At 37.9% G+C, this 21,446-nt stretch overlaps 1 protein-coding gene across 4 annotated transcripts in view; it reads right to left on the bottom strand.

The window, feature by feature from the left end:
- Positions 1-768: 768 nt before the first annotated feature.
- The window catches only part of IQUB (IQ motif and ubiquitin domain containing), an 88,897-nt gene continuing 68,219 nt past the window's right edge, over positions 769-21,446 (bottom strand). For 3 of the 4 annotated variants that reach the window (XM_072652862.1, XM_072652861.1, XM_072652863.1), the window contains 3 exons: positions 18,544-18,792; positions 8,968-9,153; positions 769-1,244 (listed from right to left, as the gene is read on the bottom strand). In XM_072652862.1, the coding sequence (XP_072508963.1) occupies positions 1,005-1,244; positions 8,968-9,153; positions 18,544-18,792 (675 nt within the window). In that variant the 3' untranslated portion in view covers positions 769-1,004. Of the gene's footprint in view, positions 1,245-4,685; positions 4,835-8,967; positions 9,154-18,543; positions 18,793-21,446 lie in introns of all 4 variants that reach the window. The other variant, XM_072652864.1, reaches the window with a different exon arrangement.

The raw sequence follows: 21,446 nt of genomic DNA, 5'->3' as shown, positions 1-21,446 counted from the left end.
TGCATTATATAAGATGTTTTAAAACAGCATGTTATTGTTTCACTTTACTGCTTTGAGGGTCATTTAGCTAGTACAGTTTCATGCTTATTCACCATTTGGGATAAGAAAGTGATTCTGTGAGGTGTTGGTTAGGTTGGATATATTTGATTCCCACTGAGTTCAGAAAGTGTCAGCAAGGACAGAGGACAACTTCAGGAGATTTCTCAAGGAAGTAGGGCATTAAATAAGCAAGGAAAGGTTCCACTTCAAAATTCTCACAATATTCTTTAGAGATGAGCAGGAATAGTAATTATGTGTATTAGATAGAGGAGGAAACTGAAAAAAAAAGAAGATCAAACTTGGCAAAGTCTCACAGTAAATAAGAGGAAGAATCAAAAGAACTCACATACACTGTCCAAAACCAAAATCCATTATGTCTAATACAAATAAGCCAAGTCCTTTCATTCTTCTATGAAACCCTTAACTATTTTAAGATATCTGAAAAAATAAATAAAAACATGATTTGGTATACAAGTCAGAGGCACTGTGGTGGAATAGATATAGGGTTGGTTGTGGTGCCAGGATGCTGGGTTCAAATCCTACTGCAGATATACTTAATAGCTGTGTCATCAAGAACAAGTTAAATTCTGAGCCTCAGTTTCCTCAGCTGTAAAACAAGGACAGTAATGCCATTAATACCTAACTCACAAAATTCTCACGAGATTCAAATGAGATAACTTATAATGTGCATAAATCACTTTGAAAAAATGTTAAAGCATTACGTAAATGTTAATTTTCAAATAATGAGACAGACACATTTTCCTTTTACTTCAAAATGATGCATATGATTACAAAAGCATTCTTTGATTTTAAACTAACAGACCAACATTAAAACATCTGACGTAAGGATGTCATCCCCCTCCCAAAGATCAGTAATTAAGAAATGCCACACAAATGCACAAACTTTACCTGTATTACAGTTACATTACTCAATCAGTCAGAGGACAACGCTAACGTGGAAGGCATCATGCCTTTGCTTCCTTCAGGATAGGCCTGGGCATTACAGATATTATTGTTTCCTGATCTTTTTCCTCCTCTGTCTGGTTACTTTCCTTCTCCTTTGTTTCATTACATTCTTCCTCCTCTTCTTCTTCTTCAATGTCATGAAGATGTAAAAATGCAGCCATCATTGGAATCTGAGAAAAATAGTTCTTTGCTAGAATGTGCTTGTGCCTGATCCTGTGAATAAACACTGGTTCATATCCCTGAAAGAGAAGAAAGTCCACATTCTGGTCATCGTCACCGACATCATTTGCTTTGTCAAAACAGTAGCAGTGACCATGCTATACTGAGAACTTGCTATTCAAATCCATTTCTGCCTCCTCTAGGAAGATATTACTTCCTTTTGCTGGGTTTATTTCTATGTGGATGACAGGTAAAAATTTCATTTCTTTTCTGTGTTTACTGCCTTTCTTGTTCATCTCCATTTCAGTGATAGAAGCAAAACTGACTTTATGTCAATGTAATAATTAGATAGACTTGGACATTAAGCTTTGGGGGCTCCAAACTCAAATGGGGGAAAGGGGAGACCACTAAGTCCTACAAAGAGATCCCTGCAAGTCAGACCCTGTATTGACTTAGAAAACTACATGTTAATGGTATTTATGTTTTATTATATTTTTATTTATTTTGTTAAATATTTCCCAATTACATTTTCATCTGGTTCTGGCTGGCACCAGGAGCATTGCTGAAATGCGGACCCCATATTTGACACCTCTACTCTGGAGGAAACCATTTATTGTTGAGGGGCTAGAGACAAGTGAGCTGAAAAGTTAATGACTACTGCAAAGGACTAAGTAACCTGCAAGAAGGGAATTTACATACTGGGTGAATTTGTCTCGACTTGGCGGTGGAGAATCTGTGGTCCCAAACTCACTTGTGGCCCTCTAGGTTCTCAAGTGTGGCCCTTTGACTGAATCCAAACTTCACAGAACAAATATGAATTGGGTCAAGAGCCACACTTGAGGACCAAGAGGGCCACATGTGGCCTTGAGGTTGCTGGTTGCCCACTCCTGGAGCTGGTTAGCTATGCGAAGAAGGGAAAAGGAAGGATTTCTAACATTGGACCAGAACTTAAGAGACTCAGGTTCTAGCCCTACTTTTTCCATGAGTCATGTGATCCTGAATCAGTTAAACTTCTAAGAGCTTAATTTCATCTTTTGCACATGAATGATCTCTGAAGGTTCTTCCCAGCTCTGTAATTCCATGAATTAAAAAAACACTCTCTCAGAGTTGTGCTGCCTTCAAATCCAGCCACTTTATCAACTCTTTGCCTTGCCTTTCTGTGGTACTTCTGTACCACATCTAATTCATGAATAGTTCTGTCTTTTCTGCAGCTCTCATTTTTTCTTATTCTCATCCTCATCTTTCACAATTCATCCACTGTCACCATGGTTTCCACTTAAATCCTATTTCCTGAACTGCTCAAATAAATAGTGATGATCAGGATGTGCTTACCTCTATACACTCTTTTCTTGGGTTTTTTTTTTACTTAGCTCATAAACATTTATTTAAGAACCTACTATGTGCTAGGCACTGTACTAAATACTGGGGAAAGAAAGAGAGAGGAAGGAAGGAAGGAAGGAAGGAAGGAAGGAAGGAAGGAAGGAAGGAAGGAAGGAAGGAAGGAAGGAAGGAAGGAAGGAACTGATATGAATAGGCCTCTTTAAAGTCTGCAAAGAACATTACCTCTATTATCTCATTTAAGCCTCACTATAACCCTGTGAGGTGGGTGCTATATGTATTATTATCCTTGTTCAGTTGATGAAGAGACAAAGGAAGAAAGAAGTTAAATAACTTTTCTACCTCATAAGAAGCAAGAGTAACCAAAGTCTTCCTGCTACTATCTATTATTAACCAATCAACAAGTATTTATTAAGTGCCCATTCTGTGCCCAGTGCTGTGCTAATAGTGTTATAGAAAAACACTACTCACAGGAAGTTTACATTCTAAAAGGGGAAGTCGACAAGGCTAACTTAAGTGTATATGGAATAAATTTGCTGTCCATCCTTGAAATATATATCCTGATTCTAGAAATGCCTTGCCAGTCTGTTCCTCACAAAGTTAAATTAATAATACAAACACAGGTCTGATCATGTCCCCCTCCTTCTCAAAAACATTCAGTGACTCTATCCCTCTAGGAAAAAATGTAAATTCTTCAAGTCTGACATTTAAATTGTTTAGTCATTTTTCAGTCCTATCCAACTCTTTGTGACCCCGTCTCGGATTTTTGTGGCAGAGATAAGAGAATATATAAATACTGTTTATTATTACTTTATACTTTTCAAAGTGTTTCCCTGTGAGTTGCCTCATTTGAACTTTGCAACAATGATAGGAGATAAGTAGTACAGGTGTCATACTCCCCTTTCTACAAAGATGAGAAGGGAATCCCAAATAGGTTAAATAATACACCTAAGGTCACACATTTCATTGGGAACCCCAGCCCTCTACAAGGAACCCAAGGTTTTCAATAGAAAGTATATCAAAGACGGGATAAGCCGGATATACTGACTGACTGAGAAAATCAATTGTTGTATATGAATGTGATGGAATACTATTTTGCTATAAGAAATAAGGAAAGAGATGATTTCAAAGAGACTTATTTGAACTTATGCAGAATGCAGTAAGGAGAACCAGAACAATTTATATACTATAACATTGATATTTTTAAAAATTAACAATTTTGAATAATAATAGCTAGAATTTATATATTGTTTTAAAGTTGGCAAAGCACTTTACAAGTATTATTTCATTTTATCCTCACAACAACCCTAGGAGGTAGGAACTATTAATATTTTCACTTTATAGATGAGGAAATGGAGGCAGACAGAGGTTAAGTGACTTGCAGAGAATCACAGAACTAGCAAGTGTGTAAGGCCAGATTTGAACTCACATCTTCCTGACTCCGACCCAGCACTCTAGCCACTGATAGAGAGATGAAGAAGGAAATGATCAGGAAAACAATTTCCATAATGACAACATTGGAAAAACAACTCTGAAAACTGTAAGAACTAAGATAAATGCAATGACCATTCATGATTTTAAAAAATCAATGATGAAATAGACATGCCATCAACATTCCTGACAAAGAGGTATCGGATTTAGTGTACAGGATTTTATATATGCGTGTGTGTACATATATGTGTATGTATGCGTGTGTGTACATATATATTCCTCGTAACAAATATGCACAGATAATACACACACATATATATGTATGTATATGTATGCATGTATATCTCTATATCATATATAGCCAATGAGGAAATCAGTTTTGCTGAACTACATTATTTGTTACAAAGAATTTGCTTTTTTTCCTTTCTTTTCTTTTTAATGACATAGCAGTGGCAGGGAGAAAAAATAGATTTCTGTTCAATTAAAAAAATAACACTTAAAATAGAAAGCTTAGGAGTGCTACAGACATGGAATTTTGTATGAACTTTCAGATGCCATCACATTTTTGTTAGTTTTTGCTTAATTATTTTCTTTTGTTACAAGAAAGTGCTTATGGAGTAGGAATAATCTGGAAGTATTTGTAATGTAAAAACAAAATACATCAATAAAACTTTAAAAATAAGTACATAAAAATCAAGTTAGAAAAACTTAATCTTAGGATATCAGGTAGGTAACCAACATGCATTAGTTACCTGGGAACTTGACAACAGCAAAGGAATTTTGACCATTAGACCACAGTAAGAAGAAATGGGTCTGGCAGGGTGTTAAGTGGCACAAATGCCTTCCATGGAGAGCTGCAGTTGAGCGTAAAGAAGCCTAACATTTTCCACAATGGGGTTTTCTAAACCCAAAGACAAAACCATATGTTAATGGAACAAGTACGGAGAGAAAAAAGTATTTAACCTTTTCAGGGGGGAATGATGAAGCAGTACCTACTGGTGCCAGAAGGCACTAGACATCCCATTAAAAATGAACAAAACTGAGATGGACTCTCAACAAGCAGACTCACTTCCTTGGGGGGGCATACTGAGTTGGGGGGGCGAGGAAAGAAATATCAGTGACACCAAATAGAGGTTGGATCTAGAACTCCAATTTTCTATCTCCCCCAGCCCCACCCCCACCTCACTATAAACCATATTATCTGCTAGAGAGTCTTCAATGTTGTTGTTTTTTTCTATGTAAAAAAAGTTTCTAAAGCAGAAGTCTTTCTGTATCTATTTCTCTATGTCCTTATCATGATTATGATATTATCATGATTATAGGCCCTCGTTCAAGATTAGTTCTTTTCTGAAAAAGGACGTAATTATTTTTTCTAAATTTTGAATGGGCAAAGCCTGGAAATACTTAAACCTGCAACACAAAGACAAACTGAGAAAACTTTCTTGTTCCTTGCCTAAAATGAATGTAAATTTTTATATCGCAGTGCCCTCAAACCATAATTATAGGAAATATTTTGAATTAGTCTGGTTTGGAGCCTCTGCTCAACTTAGAGAAATCCAGTCATATGGGCATCCTGAAATTAGAAATGAACACAAATAGAACATTAATTTGATACTGCAGTAATTAGATTACATACTCAAAGGGAGCTGTGTGGACTAATTGAAGAAGCACTGGAATTTGAGTGCTGGGAATGAGGTTCACTCCAGCCCACTGTCCTAAACGAGAAGCCAATGATAGTCTTGGCTACATTTCTGGTGATTACAAGTCTATGAGGCAACCTGGCACATTAAATACAGTACATAACGCTACCATAATCTTTATTTCATTCTCTGTGGAAAACACAGAAACACGGTGCGCTGGAGAAAAGCATGGCTCTAGAGCTGCAAAATCTGCTGGGAGACATGGCTTCAGCATTTAAGAACTGTGCCACTCTGGGGTCACTGAACGGAATTTTTGTTTTCACAGAACATGTCCCACCATTCGCCTCCAGAGATGCTAAAGAACAGTGAGGTGACCTATGGGATGGAGTAGGGAACCTGCAGCCTCGAGGCCACATGTGGCCCTCTAGGTCCTCAAGTGTGTCCCTTTGACTAAATCCAAACTTCACAGAACAAAATGTGGCTTCGAGGCCACAGGTTTCCCACCCCCTGTATGTGAATGTTCTTTTAATCCTAAAAGGATGTGGATAGGACCTGGATCTATCTCCCTTTCTGCCAGCGTACCTCAGTACCTTCTCTGAAACTCAAAGCCAATTTAAGACATTGCCTACGGGGCAGATGAGGTATGTATGGTTTCAGTACCAGGCCTCCTGGTTTCAAGGCCAGCTTTCTGCCCACTACACCACAATGCCTCACCCAATGTCAAAGCTAGAAATAGCCTTAGAGCCCCTCCCTCACTTTATAGATGAGAATATTGAGCCTCTGAAGGGGAAAGAGATATGTTCAGTCACCCGCTGAGTTACAGCAGGGGCAGGACCAGAGTTAAGGCATTAATCCAGGGCTTTTTCCCAATGCAACCTCCTGCCTTTTAATAGTCTAGTGAAAATGAGTTTCAAATTCAATTTAACAAAAATATACTAACCATATCAGCACCCCCTATGCACATATAGCAGGCAAATAAGAAAATCTGTTCAAAATGAGTACTATTTGAAGAGCACTTTCTTCATTTTCCCTCAGGTAACATCTTTCGTGGAATCACCAGCAGCTGAGATTGAATCAATGGTGGGCAGAGAATGTTTCTCAGCTGCTGAGAGGCCAAACTTCCTTCTGAATTAAATGCATGAATCCTCTTCTCTCTGCTCTCATCTAGAGGCTTCAGGGAAAGAGTTCCCCTGGAAATCAGCAGAGAATCCTCAAATCTGTTCATCAACATGGTCTACCAATTTCATCCCTGATTTCAAATTTGGAAACAATAAATGCTATTTCATTTTTGCAATGCTTCTGTCATTTAGAGTAGCACAAAGCAAGTGAATAATGGGGCCCCGAGCCTAGGTAACTATCCTAAATCCATATTCCATCACAATGATGTGCAGTGTGTCTCTGTAATATAACAAAATTTAGAGTGTTCTCCATTTTCAGGCACTCCTTTAATGACTAAATCTTGGGAGAACAGATGCAAGGGTTCATGTTTATAAACCTTTTTTTCATTTACAGCATTCCCATTCTTAATACAATGAGAAGCATCATAGGGGAGTAGTCATATTTCAATCAATTCTGGGATATTTCCATTTCATTTTCCACAGTCTGCTGTGTAAATTTTGGTATAAAACCTGAATCTCCAGAGTACTTTTTAAAGAGATTGCCCCCAAAGGGAAGAAGGCAATTTATCCTGCGGGGCTGATTTAATCCTGGGTTTCTAAAACTACCAATCAGCACTGTCACTTGGGGACTCTTCAGATTTAGTTGTCTTAAGGAACCCTGGGTAAAGAAGTGATAGAACTTCAGCCACTGTCCATCTGTGCTGGATCTGAATTAGTGATCCTTATTAGGCTTCAGAGCCTTCCTAGGACTTGCTGTCCTAAAGAGATCTTTTAGACATGAAAAGAATGATATTTGCTACTACAAAAGGTTCAATGATCCATGCAGGGATAAATGAAGTAGATTCAGAAAACATTTTTATATAACTGAAATACCTAACATCTGTGTGAGAGCTTATTGTACATCTCAGGCTCATTATCCTTTGCTCCCCTTCCCACAAGCCGTTCCTCATATATGATGTTCCATCACCCATCTCCATGCCTTTGCAAAGGCTGTGCCCCCCTCTTGGAATGCCTCCTGCTTCCTCCCCTTAGAATGCTTAGTTTCCCTCAAAGTTGAGCTTAGGTTCCACCTCCCTACAGGAGGCCCTTCCTGATCAAGCAGTTTGAGTCTTCTCCTCAAAACCACCTGATGTTCATTTTATATGTACTCATAAATGGAAATTCATCTCCCCCAAAAGAATGGCATGGGCTATTTTAATTTTATCTTCCTATATCCATAGCCTAACATAGTATCTGGCACAGGGCAGGTGATTGATGTGTGCCTGACAAGTGAACTGTTATCACCTAAACACTTATTTTCACTAATTAGAACTGAACGTGGGAAAATGTTGACTATTCAACATTATAGATTCGTATTTGTGCAGATCTCATATGTAAGATATACATGTAGGTGGATGGGGATATATATATATATATATATATATATATATATATATATATATATATATATATATATATATATATATATATCGTGCATTATATATTATTTATATATAGTGCATTAATCATTAGAAAATGAAACATCAGAAAGGAAAGACAATATAGTCTGGAGGAAAGAACACTAGCTTGAAAGTCAGAGGACCTGAATTCAAATTTTACCTACCTGGTTTCAAATGACCACCTGTGTACTCTTCGGCAAGTCAACCCCTGGGCCTCAGTAAAATGAAAGGATGGCTCATCATGTCCTCTCAGATTCCAGATCAATGAGGCTACAGTCTTCTACCTGCTTTTAACACCTATGAACTAGCAGCCCTTTATGACTTTGGAAGCTTTTTCCTATTCATGGCCATATTCTCACAGCAATACCACAGAGACTGATACTATTCCCAAATTGCTGATGAACGTAAGTCCGGAGAGATTGTGCCACAGAAGGAATTACAGCCAGAGGCAGTGGTGTGCACTGGTGTCCCCCCCTCACCCTGGATTCAGGCTAAACTATCCTACTCCCTGTTCCTCACACATGGCCCTCCATCTCCCAGCAGGATGACTGCACATGCCCAGAACGGTCTGCCTCCCTCCTGGCCACCCCCTCACACAATCTCTTTTCTTTCAAGACTAACTTGGCACCACCTTTTACTGAAAGACTTTCTTAATCCCCCCAATTACTAGTGCTCTAAGCTCCTTAACCACATAGTATCAACTACGTTCTATATTTGTGGTTATTCTCTTTAAGTTTATTAAAAGATTGAGGAATATGTATTTAGAAAGTAATTTATTTTAACTTTATTAAAATTACCAAAACAACTGTCCCTAAACTGCCCTTTAATCTTTCTTACCTCTTCAAGGCTCTTCATCCTGAGATGAGCATTCGCTTCATCTTTAGTCAGGAGAATACAGTTCCACGGGGCCCATTCCTGCGTTTTGTCCCATCTGACAATGACCAAATCATAGAGATCATCCCAGGCACTGAGGACTGACTGGGAAGCCCAAATGTTCTCAATCAGGTACTGGAGATCTTGTAGCTAGGAATAAAAAGCAAATCTGAGAATGAATGGCTAGGCATAAATCTGGTGACAAAATTGTTCTAGCTTTTATGTTACATAAAACATTGTCTGATTTTTAATTTTTTAGCATATTTAAAATATATATATATATGTTGCTTAGTAGAGCTGTCCTGTGGTACAAAGCCCCTTGTTTTGAATGAGAATTAGTATTCATTCTGTCCCTACAATCTTGTTTGTTCAGTGTTACTGTCCTACCTGTCCTTTTACCTAGGGCAAGTGATTATTTCTGCCAGAAAATTAAGGTAACAACAACTATAATAACTTGCATTGACATAGTTCTTTAAGATTTACAAAGCACTTTACATATTCACAGGAGCCTGGAAACAACCCTAGAAAATCCCTACTACAGGGTTAGAAGGGTCCCCAGGAATCATCCAGGTCAGCCAACACCTGAATAAGAATCTTCTCCATGAAATCCCTAACAAATGACTGTCCTTGTGCTTGAAGAGCACAGTGACTCACTGAAAGGACAATTTACGCTTTCTGACTCAGTGGTGACCTTGGACAAATCCTGTCATTTTTCTAAGTCTCAGGGTATCCATCTATAAAAGTGAACATAGCAGTACTGACACAGATCCCTACATCAAATATTTAGGGACTCGATGCCAACAATTATATCTGAAGCATTTCTCTGTTCACAAATATGTAACTGAGCAAAGGAATTAAATGACAGAAAAGGTTCCCTTTCTCTTCAATTTTCTCTCTGTCCCTTTCTGATTTTTCTCCTTGACCTTGTCATCTGTTCTTCCGTTTTGTATTCCCCCTAACAGAGGTGGAAAATCTGATTTAATTTCATACCATCAAAGGAAAAGGAAAATGTATAAGTTCTTGGCATAAGTATATATAATATTTCAATGGATCTGTAGGCAACAATGTGGACACTCCATTGGCACAGACTATAATCCTTTCCTTTATTTCTGTCCTGTGCAATTCTTGTTCATGTCCTTCCAAAAAGCCTTCCATAAGGAGCCCAATCAAGATCCTGGGTGATGGGGAAGCCTTGCTTTGCCACACAATCAGCCCCCCTCCTTTTCTATAACACATCTCTTTGGTGATATCTCTTACGTCACTTCTTATGTGTAAGTCGTTTCTATGCTGTAGCCTTTGCTCTCTGGGTAACCTGTAATTCCAATTCTTCAGAGGTTGCTTTGCCTCATGACTCATGGCTATATGGCATTATCAGAAGAATTCTTGTGCTTAAAAGTATATGGATCCTTTCACAGAATGAAGCAGACCATTTTCTCTTGTGTTATGTTTTGTTTTATTTTATGGTTTCTCCCATTCATTTTAATTCTTCTATGCAACATGAATAAGGTGAAAATATATTTAATAAGAATGTGTGTGTAGAACCTATATAAGATTGCATGCCATCTTGGGAAGCGGGGGGGAGGGAGGAAGGAAGGAAAGGGAGGGAGGGGAAAAAAATCTAAGATATATGGAAGTGATTGTAGAAAACTGAAAGCAAATAGAATAAGTATTAAAAAAAATATGGTTCCTTGTTTCAGAGAAGAGCTTGTGCTCACTTAAAGCGTCATTAAATTTGCCAAGAGCAATCCACCTTGCTTCTCAATGCTCAGTCATCATTTAACTGTAAAGTAAGACATATGACTACCTGAATGTACTATCCATTCAAGTACATGCAATGGTCAGAACAATATGTATTTTCAATTCACCTAGGTTTTCCTACTTACGCTATTAAACCAAATTTTTTGTCATGGTTGTGAATCTTCTTTAGGTGTCTCTGTAGGAATTCAGGTTCTAATGATATCCAGACTATATGAGTCTTCATCACTGATTAGGGACCCTTCTTTCTTTTTTCACTTAAGAGTATTTTATTTTTTCCAATTACATGTAAAGATAGTATTCAACATCCACTTTTATAAGATTTTGAGTTCCAAATTTTTTTCTCCTTCTCTGTCCTTACCCTTCCCAAAGACAGCATGCAATCTGATATAGGGCTATACATGCACAATTCTATTAGACATATCTCTACATCAGTCATGTTGTTGTGAAGGAAGAATCAGAAAAAAGAAAAGAAAAGAAAAACCACGAGAAAGAAAAAAAGAGAAAATAGTATGCTTTGAATTGCATTCAGACTCCATAGTTCTTACTCTGGATGTGGATAGCATTTGCCACCAGGAGTCTTTTGGAATTTTCTTAGATCACTGTATTGCTGAGAAGAGCTAAGACGATCAAAGTTGGTCATCCCCCTGTTACTGTGTTCACTCAGCATCAGTTCATGGAAGGAGCATTGCAGTGGGCCTGTGGAAAGGGCTTATTATATAGCATTGACCCACCATCAATAGTATGACAGGATGGCTATCTGAGTTCCAGGGCAGCAGGTGATCATGGAATGCCATTGTGAATGTCTTTACCAAGAAAGGCATAACTAGAGCTCTGAGGAAAACATGACAAAGATGGACTTTGTCACTGCCTAGGTCCCCTTGGTGCAGTGAGGGTGGACCTATGTTACTGGATTATTTGGTGCTGTTAATAACAACCTTGTCAGTGGGAGGAAGACTGAAAAAACCTAAGTAATCACATCTATGAATATTAGAATGGCCCCCATTCTGAGCAGGGCTTAGCCTGTACTGTACCTTGCTCCATTCTTAATTGTGATAGAAGCTGCTAAGCAAAGAACTTTCTGAATTAGCTTGGAGGCAGGGTGAATAAGCTAAACTAGAGAGTCATGTCATCGTTGCATGTGAGCCTCCCCGGTCCTGACAGGTTCAGGAGCAAGGAAACCTTTTTGGCTATGAGTGGTTGAATTTTGACCTAAGTAGCTGTCAATATGTGCAGACATAGTTGAAGTTTAACCTTTGAAACATTTCTTCTTATAAATTCTACCTTTATTATTATTTCCTTAAGACAACCAACAACAGAGCTAGCAGCTAAAATTCCCCCCCCCCTTCCCCTTTTAAATTGTTATCTCTTTTTCTTTGGGATGTGCTTCAAGCAAGATGAAGTCTGTTCTGGCATCCCAATACAGGTACAATGATTCTCCCTTAGAAGAAAAGAAAGGAAGGAGCTTGGGTTTCTTTCAGTGGGTTCTGTGGCTTTCTATGACCCCAGGAAAGCCTTGGGGATCATTTCCTTCTACTTCTCCAAGAAATGGGAGCAAGTGATTTGCTCATGAGCTCAGAGAAGAGGCAGAGAAGGAAATATTGCTCTTTGAAAGGAGTTTCCTCTGATAAAACACATCAACTCCTTCTCCATGGCTCACTGAGACTCAGAACTTGTTGGAATTGCCCCTTGCACAGAACCATTTCTGGATGGATCGGAGGAGCTGCATTTTGTCTCTGCGGCTCACCTTTTCTGCCCTGGACTTACAAGTGCTGGATTTTCATATCCTAACTTTTTACTTTTGAAAGACCAAGTCTGACCAAATTATTACTCAACCACACTTCGCCAAGGGCTTGGGCCCTTTCTTGTGACTGAAAACGAAGAATTCAACAGAGCTGAGTGAAGTATCTGTTTGTATGTTTGTGTGTTTGGGAAGAGGGGAGCACAGGGGGGAGGGTCACTTCTACAGACTGAAAATAAACAAGACAAAATGGTAAAAAAAACAAAAACAAAAAAAAATAGTGTTCCATTACATTCATATGCCACAATTTGTTCAGCCATTCTCCATTTGAAGAGCATCACCTCAATTTCCAATTCTTGACCACCACAAAAAAATGCAGCGTATACACACACACACACAAATACACACAAAATGCAGTACATTAATCCAATATATTAACGTGAACACCCTGGTTAGTACTAAAAATCAGAAAGCACACTGTCACAGCAGTGAATATGGTAAAAAATCAAAAGGCTACAAACTGAGTTTTTAATCTATTATATATTTCTAATCATTCTCAAAGTATATGTTTGGTTCATCTCCTTCTTTCTAGTTAGTTGCATTAATCTTGTGTCAAAATATAAAAACTGAATTGAATTGTTACATGTACATTTTTAAAGCAAAAGTGCTAAACCAAAGCTTTATCAATAACAAAATAATAAAAAAAGAAACTCCTCATTAATAGTAACTTTAATATTAAAAATTGTATTTTTTTAATTTGGAAGAACTTTTGAATACTTTTTAATATCTGTCAATACTTTTCCAGGACCTCTTCCCCTGAGGGTCTTCCCTTGGATCTCATCATGATGTGAAGAAAACTTTAGGTTCTAGAAGGTTCTGCCAGTAACACTGAGGTTTTGAAAGGTTCCACCAAGCTGGAAAGTTTTCACGTACCGGTCCATTAATGGAGCATCTGTCCATCACCTGAGCATCACACTGAAGGTGTGTGTGTGTGCGTGCGTGTGTATGTAAATAGGCTCATCACTAGAAAACTGGCTGTCGGATAATATTTTTAATCACAGCAGTTCATGAAAACTATCTGCTGAGGTATGGAGAGGCTGTGGTCCGTATTCATCGAAGGCACAGCCATATTAATGAAATCACAGCTCTTTTAAAGTTTTGAAGGGAAGAAGTATGTTCTAACTCCTACAATTTTTTTCCTACAAGAATATCCATCCTTTCCCATTAAATACTTTTAATATTGATTGCTTTAATATTAATTGATTGCTTTTAATAACTTGATACTATTAAATTTTAATTGCTTTTAATAGTAACCCTAAATTACAGAGGACCTCCCCTTGTCCAAGCAGCTCTGTGTGCACAAACCTCACTGCTGAAGTCAACGCTACACGGGAAAGGGCTTCTAGTAACTGAGTGCTGTTACTGAGTCAGCAAGTTTAATTCTAGACAAGTCACTTCAGAACTTCTTCAACATTCTCATTACATTAGTGGCAGGATCTTAATTTTGCAAAGGCTGCAGGGAAGTCATGAAGATATCAAAATTTCCAGAAAAATTCATATTAGAGCAATGCAAGCTAGAGCCACATATACATAGTCCATATATATCAGTGACCTTCTTATAGGTCTGGACAAAGAACCCTTATAAAAGGCAGCACAATGATGAAAGTGACAATATTTCTCACTCTAGGAAAAAAAAAACTAGAGGAACACTTTGTTTTTCCATCTCCAGCACTTAGCACAGTGCCTGGCACAAAGAGGGCACTTAATAAATGCGTACTGATTAATTTACTGACTGATTGCTACAAATAGGAATTAGTTTAAGAAGATACATATAAAATTATTAAAGTTAATAGTATGCTAATACATAACCTGAGTTTTACCAAAAGTATAGTTGATTATTGTCCTTTGCTCTCAAAGAGCTCCAAAATGACATCACAATGCTAGAGCCAAGTTACAGTGTGTCCCAGTGTGGTCGATCAGACCAATACAAGCTCAGAATGCTCTACCACAAGTCAGGCACAAATAGTCCGTGTGAGCATTTCGGGTGGATACTTCAAATCTGGGCATCCTGTGTTTCCTTTAAGCTCTCTCAAATTCTACTTTGCTCAAAGAGTGCAGCACTTTCTCTGATGTGGGCACGCCATGCTGAGCGGGGCTGTGCCAGTGTCTCCCACATCACAATTCAATTTCAAAGTTGTTAAGAGAGACCTTGAGAGTGTCCTTGTACCATTTCTTCTGACCACCATGTGAACACCTGCCCTTTGTGAGTTCTTTTTGACAAGTGTACATTTTGCATTCAATGTGGCCGACATCAGAGTTGTGCTCTCTGAAGCAGAGTTTGAATGTTTGGCAGTTTGGTCCAAGAAAGAACCACAGTATCTATCACACCAGACATACTAGTCTTCCCTGAACACACCCTACACCCTACAACCCACCAAAGGTATATCCTACTCTTTTAAGACATACATAAATTTCAAATTATCTAAGAATGCTTTTGAATGCATATTATGGGAAACAATAAATTTAAAAAGTGAAATTAAATAATTTTAGGAAGAAAGGTATAAATTTCTTCATTTTAAGAAGCGAAATGTAAATTATGAAAATTTCCTACTGATGTTGTAGAAAGAAATTATCATTTTCAGTTTATATTTTGCTAGTTCCCAGAATTAGTCTATCACATTATGATACTGCATTGGCCAAAAGAGTTAAATGCATACATGAATGTGATTAAAACTTTTAAAGATATACTATATATAATATTAATCATTTCAGTCCTCTCTTTTCTTTAGGATGCAAAAACACCAAATCTTTGAAGGCAGGGAACATTTCTTTTCTAACTTTGTATCTCCTCCAGTTCCTAGCAAGATGTCTGTGTTCGTCCTTCATTTTCAAAGAAGACCATGACATCAGAGAAAGGAGTGAGGGAGGGCTGTGCAAAGTCACCAGCCTCACTTCCCCTCCAGTGACCAGATATTCATCAGGATGACTGGAGATGGCCCAGGAAGCACTGGGAGATGTTGGCCTATTTGGGTACTTGTGTATAACACACAGTAAGTGTTGAATAATCTTTTTTCATTCATTAATTAGTTCGTTTAGCCTCTGCTTAAAGACCTCCACTGAGAGTGAAACCACAACTTCTCAAAGAAACCCATTTTCCTTTGGGATATCTCTAATTGTTGGAAAGTTTTTTCCTTTATCAAGTCTTAATTTGCCTCTCACCAATTTCCATCTGCTTCTACTTCTGTTTTCTGGGGTTAAGGTGGACACAATTCCACATAACAGCCCTTCAAATGCAGCCATAAATATTCCTTCTAAATCTTTTTTTTCCAAGCTAAATACTTCCGGTTCTTTTAATCAACCTTCATGTGGAGTGTTTTCTCATCCCTTTCACCATTCTGGTCACCATATTCCGGACACATTCTGTCTTCTCTATGTCATCCCTAAAATATGGTACCTATGTCTAATCATAGCACTCCAGATTTGGCAAAGTAGATCAAATTATTAACTCCCTTACTGGGGTGGGGGGGAGGCACTGTAATGCAAGTGATAGCAGTATTTGCTTCTTTTTCCCTGTTGACTCATATTGAGTCAAAGTGACTTGGACCTTTTTCCACTTAAACTTTCCACTAGCAACACTTTCCTCACCATCTCTTTATGAACCTGATTTTTAGAACCAATAATGATTATAGATTTACATTAAAACTCTCACTCCTATAAGGTCTCCTTTGTGACTATTAGCAAAAGTTGGAATATCTAACCAGAAATTAGGCCTCTAGTCTTAGAATTTTATTAGATTATGATCTCCTCAAAGGCTGTTTTTCAACTTTGTATTACCAGGACTTAACACCATGCTTGGCATGAAATAAATGTCGGATTGACTTGGACAGAGAATAAAGATAAATGGGGCCTGAATCTGAAAACCTGACCTCATTAGCACTCTACGCAAACAAATAACTGTGCTCACTGTACTGCAAGCTGAAAAGTATTTAATGCAGGGTTATCACATGAAAGGAGAGTGAGAATCCATTCATTCCTTTATTCATCTAAAAAGCATGTATTAAGCATCTACTCCATGCAGAGACATTGCAGCATGCCTTTGGCATTCCAAGGCAAACTCCCCAATGTGGCTCCAGTTGACCTTTCTACCTTTATTTCCCAAGACTCCCTGACATGTGCCTTTCTGTCTAGCCAAACCCTGTTACTTGCTTCTCCCCCAAATCAGTACTGCCTGTCCTGCCTTCAGGCCTTTATCTAGATTGTCCCTTTTGCCTAGAATGTACTTCCTCCTTATCTCTGCTTATCAGGATAAAAATAGCTTCCTTAGGAAGCTTTTATTGGTCTAGCTGTCAATGATTTTTCCCTCCTTAAATTATATTGTATTTCTCTGTTTTAAAGGCTGTCTTCCCTAATAGAGAGGAAGCTACTTGAGGGCAGGGTTTGATTTTTGTTTGGTCTTTGTATCCCAGTGCGCAAAGCAGACAATAAATGCTTCACAAGTGAAAGAAACAAATGGATGCTCACTCTCCTTTAGTGCGATAACTCTGTACTAAATATTTGAAGATAACCATTTTATTCCTGCTACATCTTCTAATCTTTGTGCTAAGACTGAGATTTGCAAATCCCCAGGTAGGTAACCTTACAACAAGAAACCTATCTTGGGTGTTATTTACTTTTCAATGTGTGACACAGTGAGCTCAGTGGATGGTTAGCATATGGCGCTAAACAGGTCAGGTTTTCATATTCAGGCCCTATTTATCTTTATTCTCTGTCCAAGTCAACCCAAACATTAATTTTGTGCCAGGCATCGTGTTAGGTCCTGGTGATATAATGATGAAAAATAGCTGTTGAGAAGATCACAATGTAATAAAATTCTAGACTAGAGGCTAGACATTTCAACTGCCAATAGTATTTAAACCTAGAAGAAACAGGAAGCCTTGAAATATGTTTTGTTCAGCCTCAGAGGACACAACTATGAGTAGTGCATACAAATTATAAAAAGGCAAATTTAAACTTATTTAAGGAAAAATTTCCAAAAATCAAATCCATGCAAAACTGAAGCGGAACACCTCAGGAGAAAGTGGGTTCCCAATCTCTGGAGACTGGATGACTTCCAGCCAAATGTCTACTTGCTAGGGATGTTGTCAAGGTTATTTCTTTTTTTTTTTTTTTTTAAGGCATAGGTTGGACTAGACTACTGCTGAGGTTCCTTGAAATTATGAAATTCTGTGATTCTCTGCATACTATACTATAACTATGACTAAGTCTACATGATTAGATAAATCAATCATTAGCCAATAGAGCCAACTTGATGAAATGATAATTTATGTGAAATGAATGAATATATCTAGGGCATACTGAAGAAGATGTAATGTGTTTCCTGCAGCAATTAATTATTACAACGTATTCATCTCACATGCAGCAAGTAGTTTACTTCCAAAGAGTAAACTATACTTATGATAGTGAGGATTTGAAAAATAAGCCTATTTCATGAATTGTTGTCACTTTACCAAACAAAAACTGTCTTCCTTCTTGAGGTTTGGCTTTCTGGGTCTGAGACAATCATTTCTCAAAACAGGAAGGTCTAAGTCTATATAATGCAAAAGTACAGAACAAAAATCACTACATTATGTAGAGGAAATCATGCCTACACCTATTCCTTTGGAATGAAGTCAAAAGAAAAGGTTCAAGAATTTTGCACACTTCTCTAGAACCCTACACACAACCACTCTACATGGTGAAAAACCAAGAACACTGGTTCTCACTCCTCAATGTTCTTGATCGGTGCTGCTATCACTCCATTTCAAAATGCTACGTAGAGGGGCAGCTATGTGGCATAGTGAAGAGAGCACTGGCCCTGGAGTCAGGAGGATATGAGTTTAAATTAAGCCTTTAACACTTGACATTTACTAGCAGTGTGACCTTGGGCAAGTCACTTAACCCTGACTGCCTAGCCTTCCCCCCTCCAAAACAGAAATGCTATGCAGAGAACCAAAGAGAGATAATCATCTCTACGATCAGTCACTAACGGATGATACAGATCATACCTGCATCAGGTAAGCAATCTTAGAATCATCTTCATAATCAGCTTCTGATTGATAGAGCTGTTTGAGTAAAAACTTATATTTCAAAAATGCTTCACGTTGCCGAGCTTCATTGTCAAGCATACAGCACCGACGACATCTGCTAACATGGCATGAAGTGGAGGAAATGGAGAACTCTGTAGATGGCAAATACATCTCACAACTGCGACAAAAGTAAATATTTTTGTAAAACTTTGTCGGATCTTGAGGAACCTAAATGGAGAAATGGGAAGATTTCAATCTTATGTCAAACCACTACCTCTGATAATTTAGATAATTTAAAAATCATAAGAGGCCATTAATGATCAATATATGTACTGATAGTTTGCATATTCAAATGGTGTTTAACAGTATTTGCAGCTCTAGGAATTTCTTTTTAATTTAAAACTAGATACTAAAGCATTTATATTTCAAAAAGTATAACTGCTTAAATACTTTAGAGAAAAGAATTTGTTACCAATTAATTAAGAAAACAACAAATTTCTGTAAGTTAAAACAGAAATACATTCTATTTAGGAAATAATAACACACTTACAAAATGCCTTATAATTTTCAAAATGCTTTCACATATACTCCTTGTGATATTCATAACAAGCTTCTGTTTAATGAGTGGTTGGTATGAATATTTCCATTTTACAGATAAAGAAACAGTCTCAAAGAAATTAATTAAATTGTCCTAGATAATAGAGGCTGTCATAAATGAATAAATGACAGAGCATTTATTTAACTCTTACTACGGGCAATCTAAGCAATGGGTATGCAAATGGACAAAGTTAGACAGTTCCTCTTCTCCAACAGGCATGTATTGAATGTCTACTATGTACCAAGTACTAGGGAGAAAACAAATACAGGTTACTAAAGGATAAAGAATTCTTCCCACTCTAAGCTTAGGGATTATAAAGCTAAGGTCATCCTGCAAGCAGAGTAACAAAGTTTTTAAGTTAATCAGTGAAAGGGCTAGAATTCTTGTTTCCTGATTCATAGGAAGCCTTTTAGTGTGTGCGTGCATGTGTGTGTGTGTATGTGTGGGTGTGGGTGTGGGTGTGTGCGTGTGTATATGTGTATATCTGTGTGTGAAGAGAAAGTATAGATTCTGCATTTCCAACAACATGCCATATTGCATTACTTATTCTAATGAGACCATGTTTAGACAGCAAAAATAACAAGGTGATCAACTAGATGATCTAGTTATTTCAATCATCTTACCAATCAATTATCTTACAGTTTGAACTACCTATAAGCACAATAACATTAATTCAGGGGAAACTGGCCATTTAGGGATTTCATAGGAATAGGCGATAGGAAATTATTCAGCTTACAAGTTGATTGAATGGCCCTGTGTAGAATCAGCTGCTTAGAATACCACAGAGAAGGATTGTGAATATACCATCCCTTCAGAATTCCCTACCCCAGGAGATTTCTTAACCTGAAATCCACAGATTCCTCCCTGCCATGGGGTCTGTGAACTTGGAAGGAAAAAATGTAGCATCTTTACTTTTACTAATCCCTTGTTTCTTTTGTAATCCTTCTCATGTTACTTTATACATTTAAAAGCATTATTCTGAAAAGGAGACCCAAGCGTTCACATGACTGCTGACAGGCCTTTGGACACAAAAAAAGATTAAGACCTCCTATGGCTCTAAATCAACACTGACTGCTCCCTCAAGAGGCCAGGCAAGAGCGGAGTTTGAACTCACTCCACTAAACGTTTACATAATATGAAGTATTCTATAAAGTATCTCTTCATGGAGAAGGGAACAGGAATTAATGTCAGGGTATTTTCTGCTTTCTTCTATAGGGTTAAAATAGTTCACTGATTCCTAATGCTTTCTTCCATTCTCAACATCTTTCACTTTTCTCCTCTACTCCTCTACTCCTTTCTCATAGATCCTTCATCTTCCAACAAGTTAACACTCATTTAAAATTTATTTGCACAATGCCTTTGCTCTTGAGAGGAAAAGCTGTCTATCAATTTAAAACCTTAATCACTTAATTTGTAGGTAAGAAAATGGTTCTAGGAATTAGAACAAAGACTGAAGAGACAAAATTTCTGAGTCCATTTCTAACTCCGCTGATTAGGTAGCGGAATGACCTTGGACCTTCTCTTCCTGTTTTGTGGCCATGACACAAGACTAAGAATAGCAGGGGACTTCATTAATGCTAATAAGCACAATTCTTCCTTGCAGAGTCACAGGGCCCTCTATGTCCTTCCAGGGCTTTCCACACCAGGATGAAGGTTTTCACCCATGACCCTCTGGGGTCGAGTACTAGGCCTAAGTGTCCAAGAGCCCAAGTTTCAGGTAGAAAGCGACTGGGGCAAAGCTGCAAGATTTAACCCCCCAAAAGTTCTCCAGGGAACACTTACCGGTTCTTCATAAAACTCTGCAGCAACTAACAATGACGCTGTAAATGATAAGTACAAAGAATCCGAATGGAAAATAAAGGATGAGGAATTTTCCCCCCTTACACTTAGGAAACTATATAGTTAACACTCTCCTACATACAAGGTAATGGATTTTATTTGACTAATTATTTTTTGCATAGGACATGTGATAAACATCTTTTGTTCAAACAGAAACCATGTTTACCTGAATTAAAATAGCTCATGGGAAGAAGGTATCTTTCCTGCTTTTGAAAAGGTAAAAGAAAGATGCAAAGTGGTTGGACTATCCATGACCTGAACATGAAAAGGGACAGCAAAGACACTTAAGTTCTATGTCTGTGCTCCTATGGATGACCAGAAAAAGAAGCGGGTAATCATGTGATAAGAAGGAGGCATGCAGATGCCACACTGAGGACACGAAAAAAATGAGGAATGAGGACTTAAAGGGCAGGAATCACACAAAGGGGGAAGACACAGAGGAGGG

Source organism: Notamacropus eugenii, chromosome 3 (genome assembly GCF_028372415.1).
Source record: "Notamacropus eugenii isolate mMacEug1 chromosome 3, mMacEug1.pri_v2, whole genome shotgun sequence".
Lineage (NCBI taxonomy): Eukaryota > Metazoa > Chordata > Mammalia > Diprotodontia > Macropodidae > Notamacropus > Notamacropus eugenii.
Note: the sequence above shows the minus strand (reverse complement) of the source record. Positions and strands in the feature narration are given on the sequence as shown.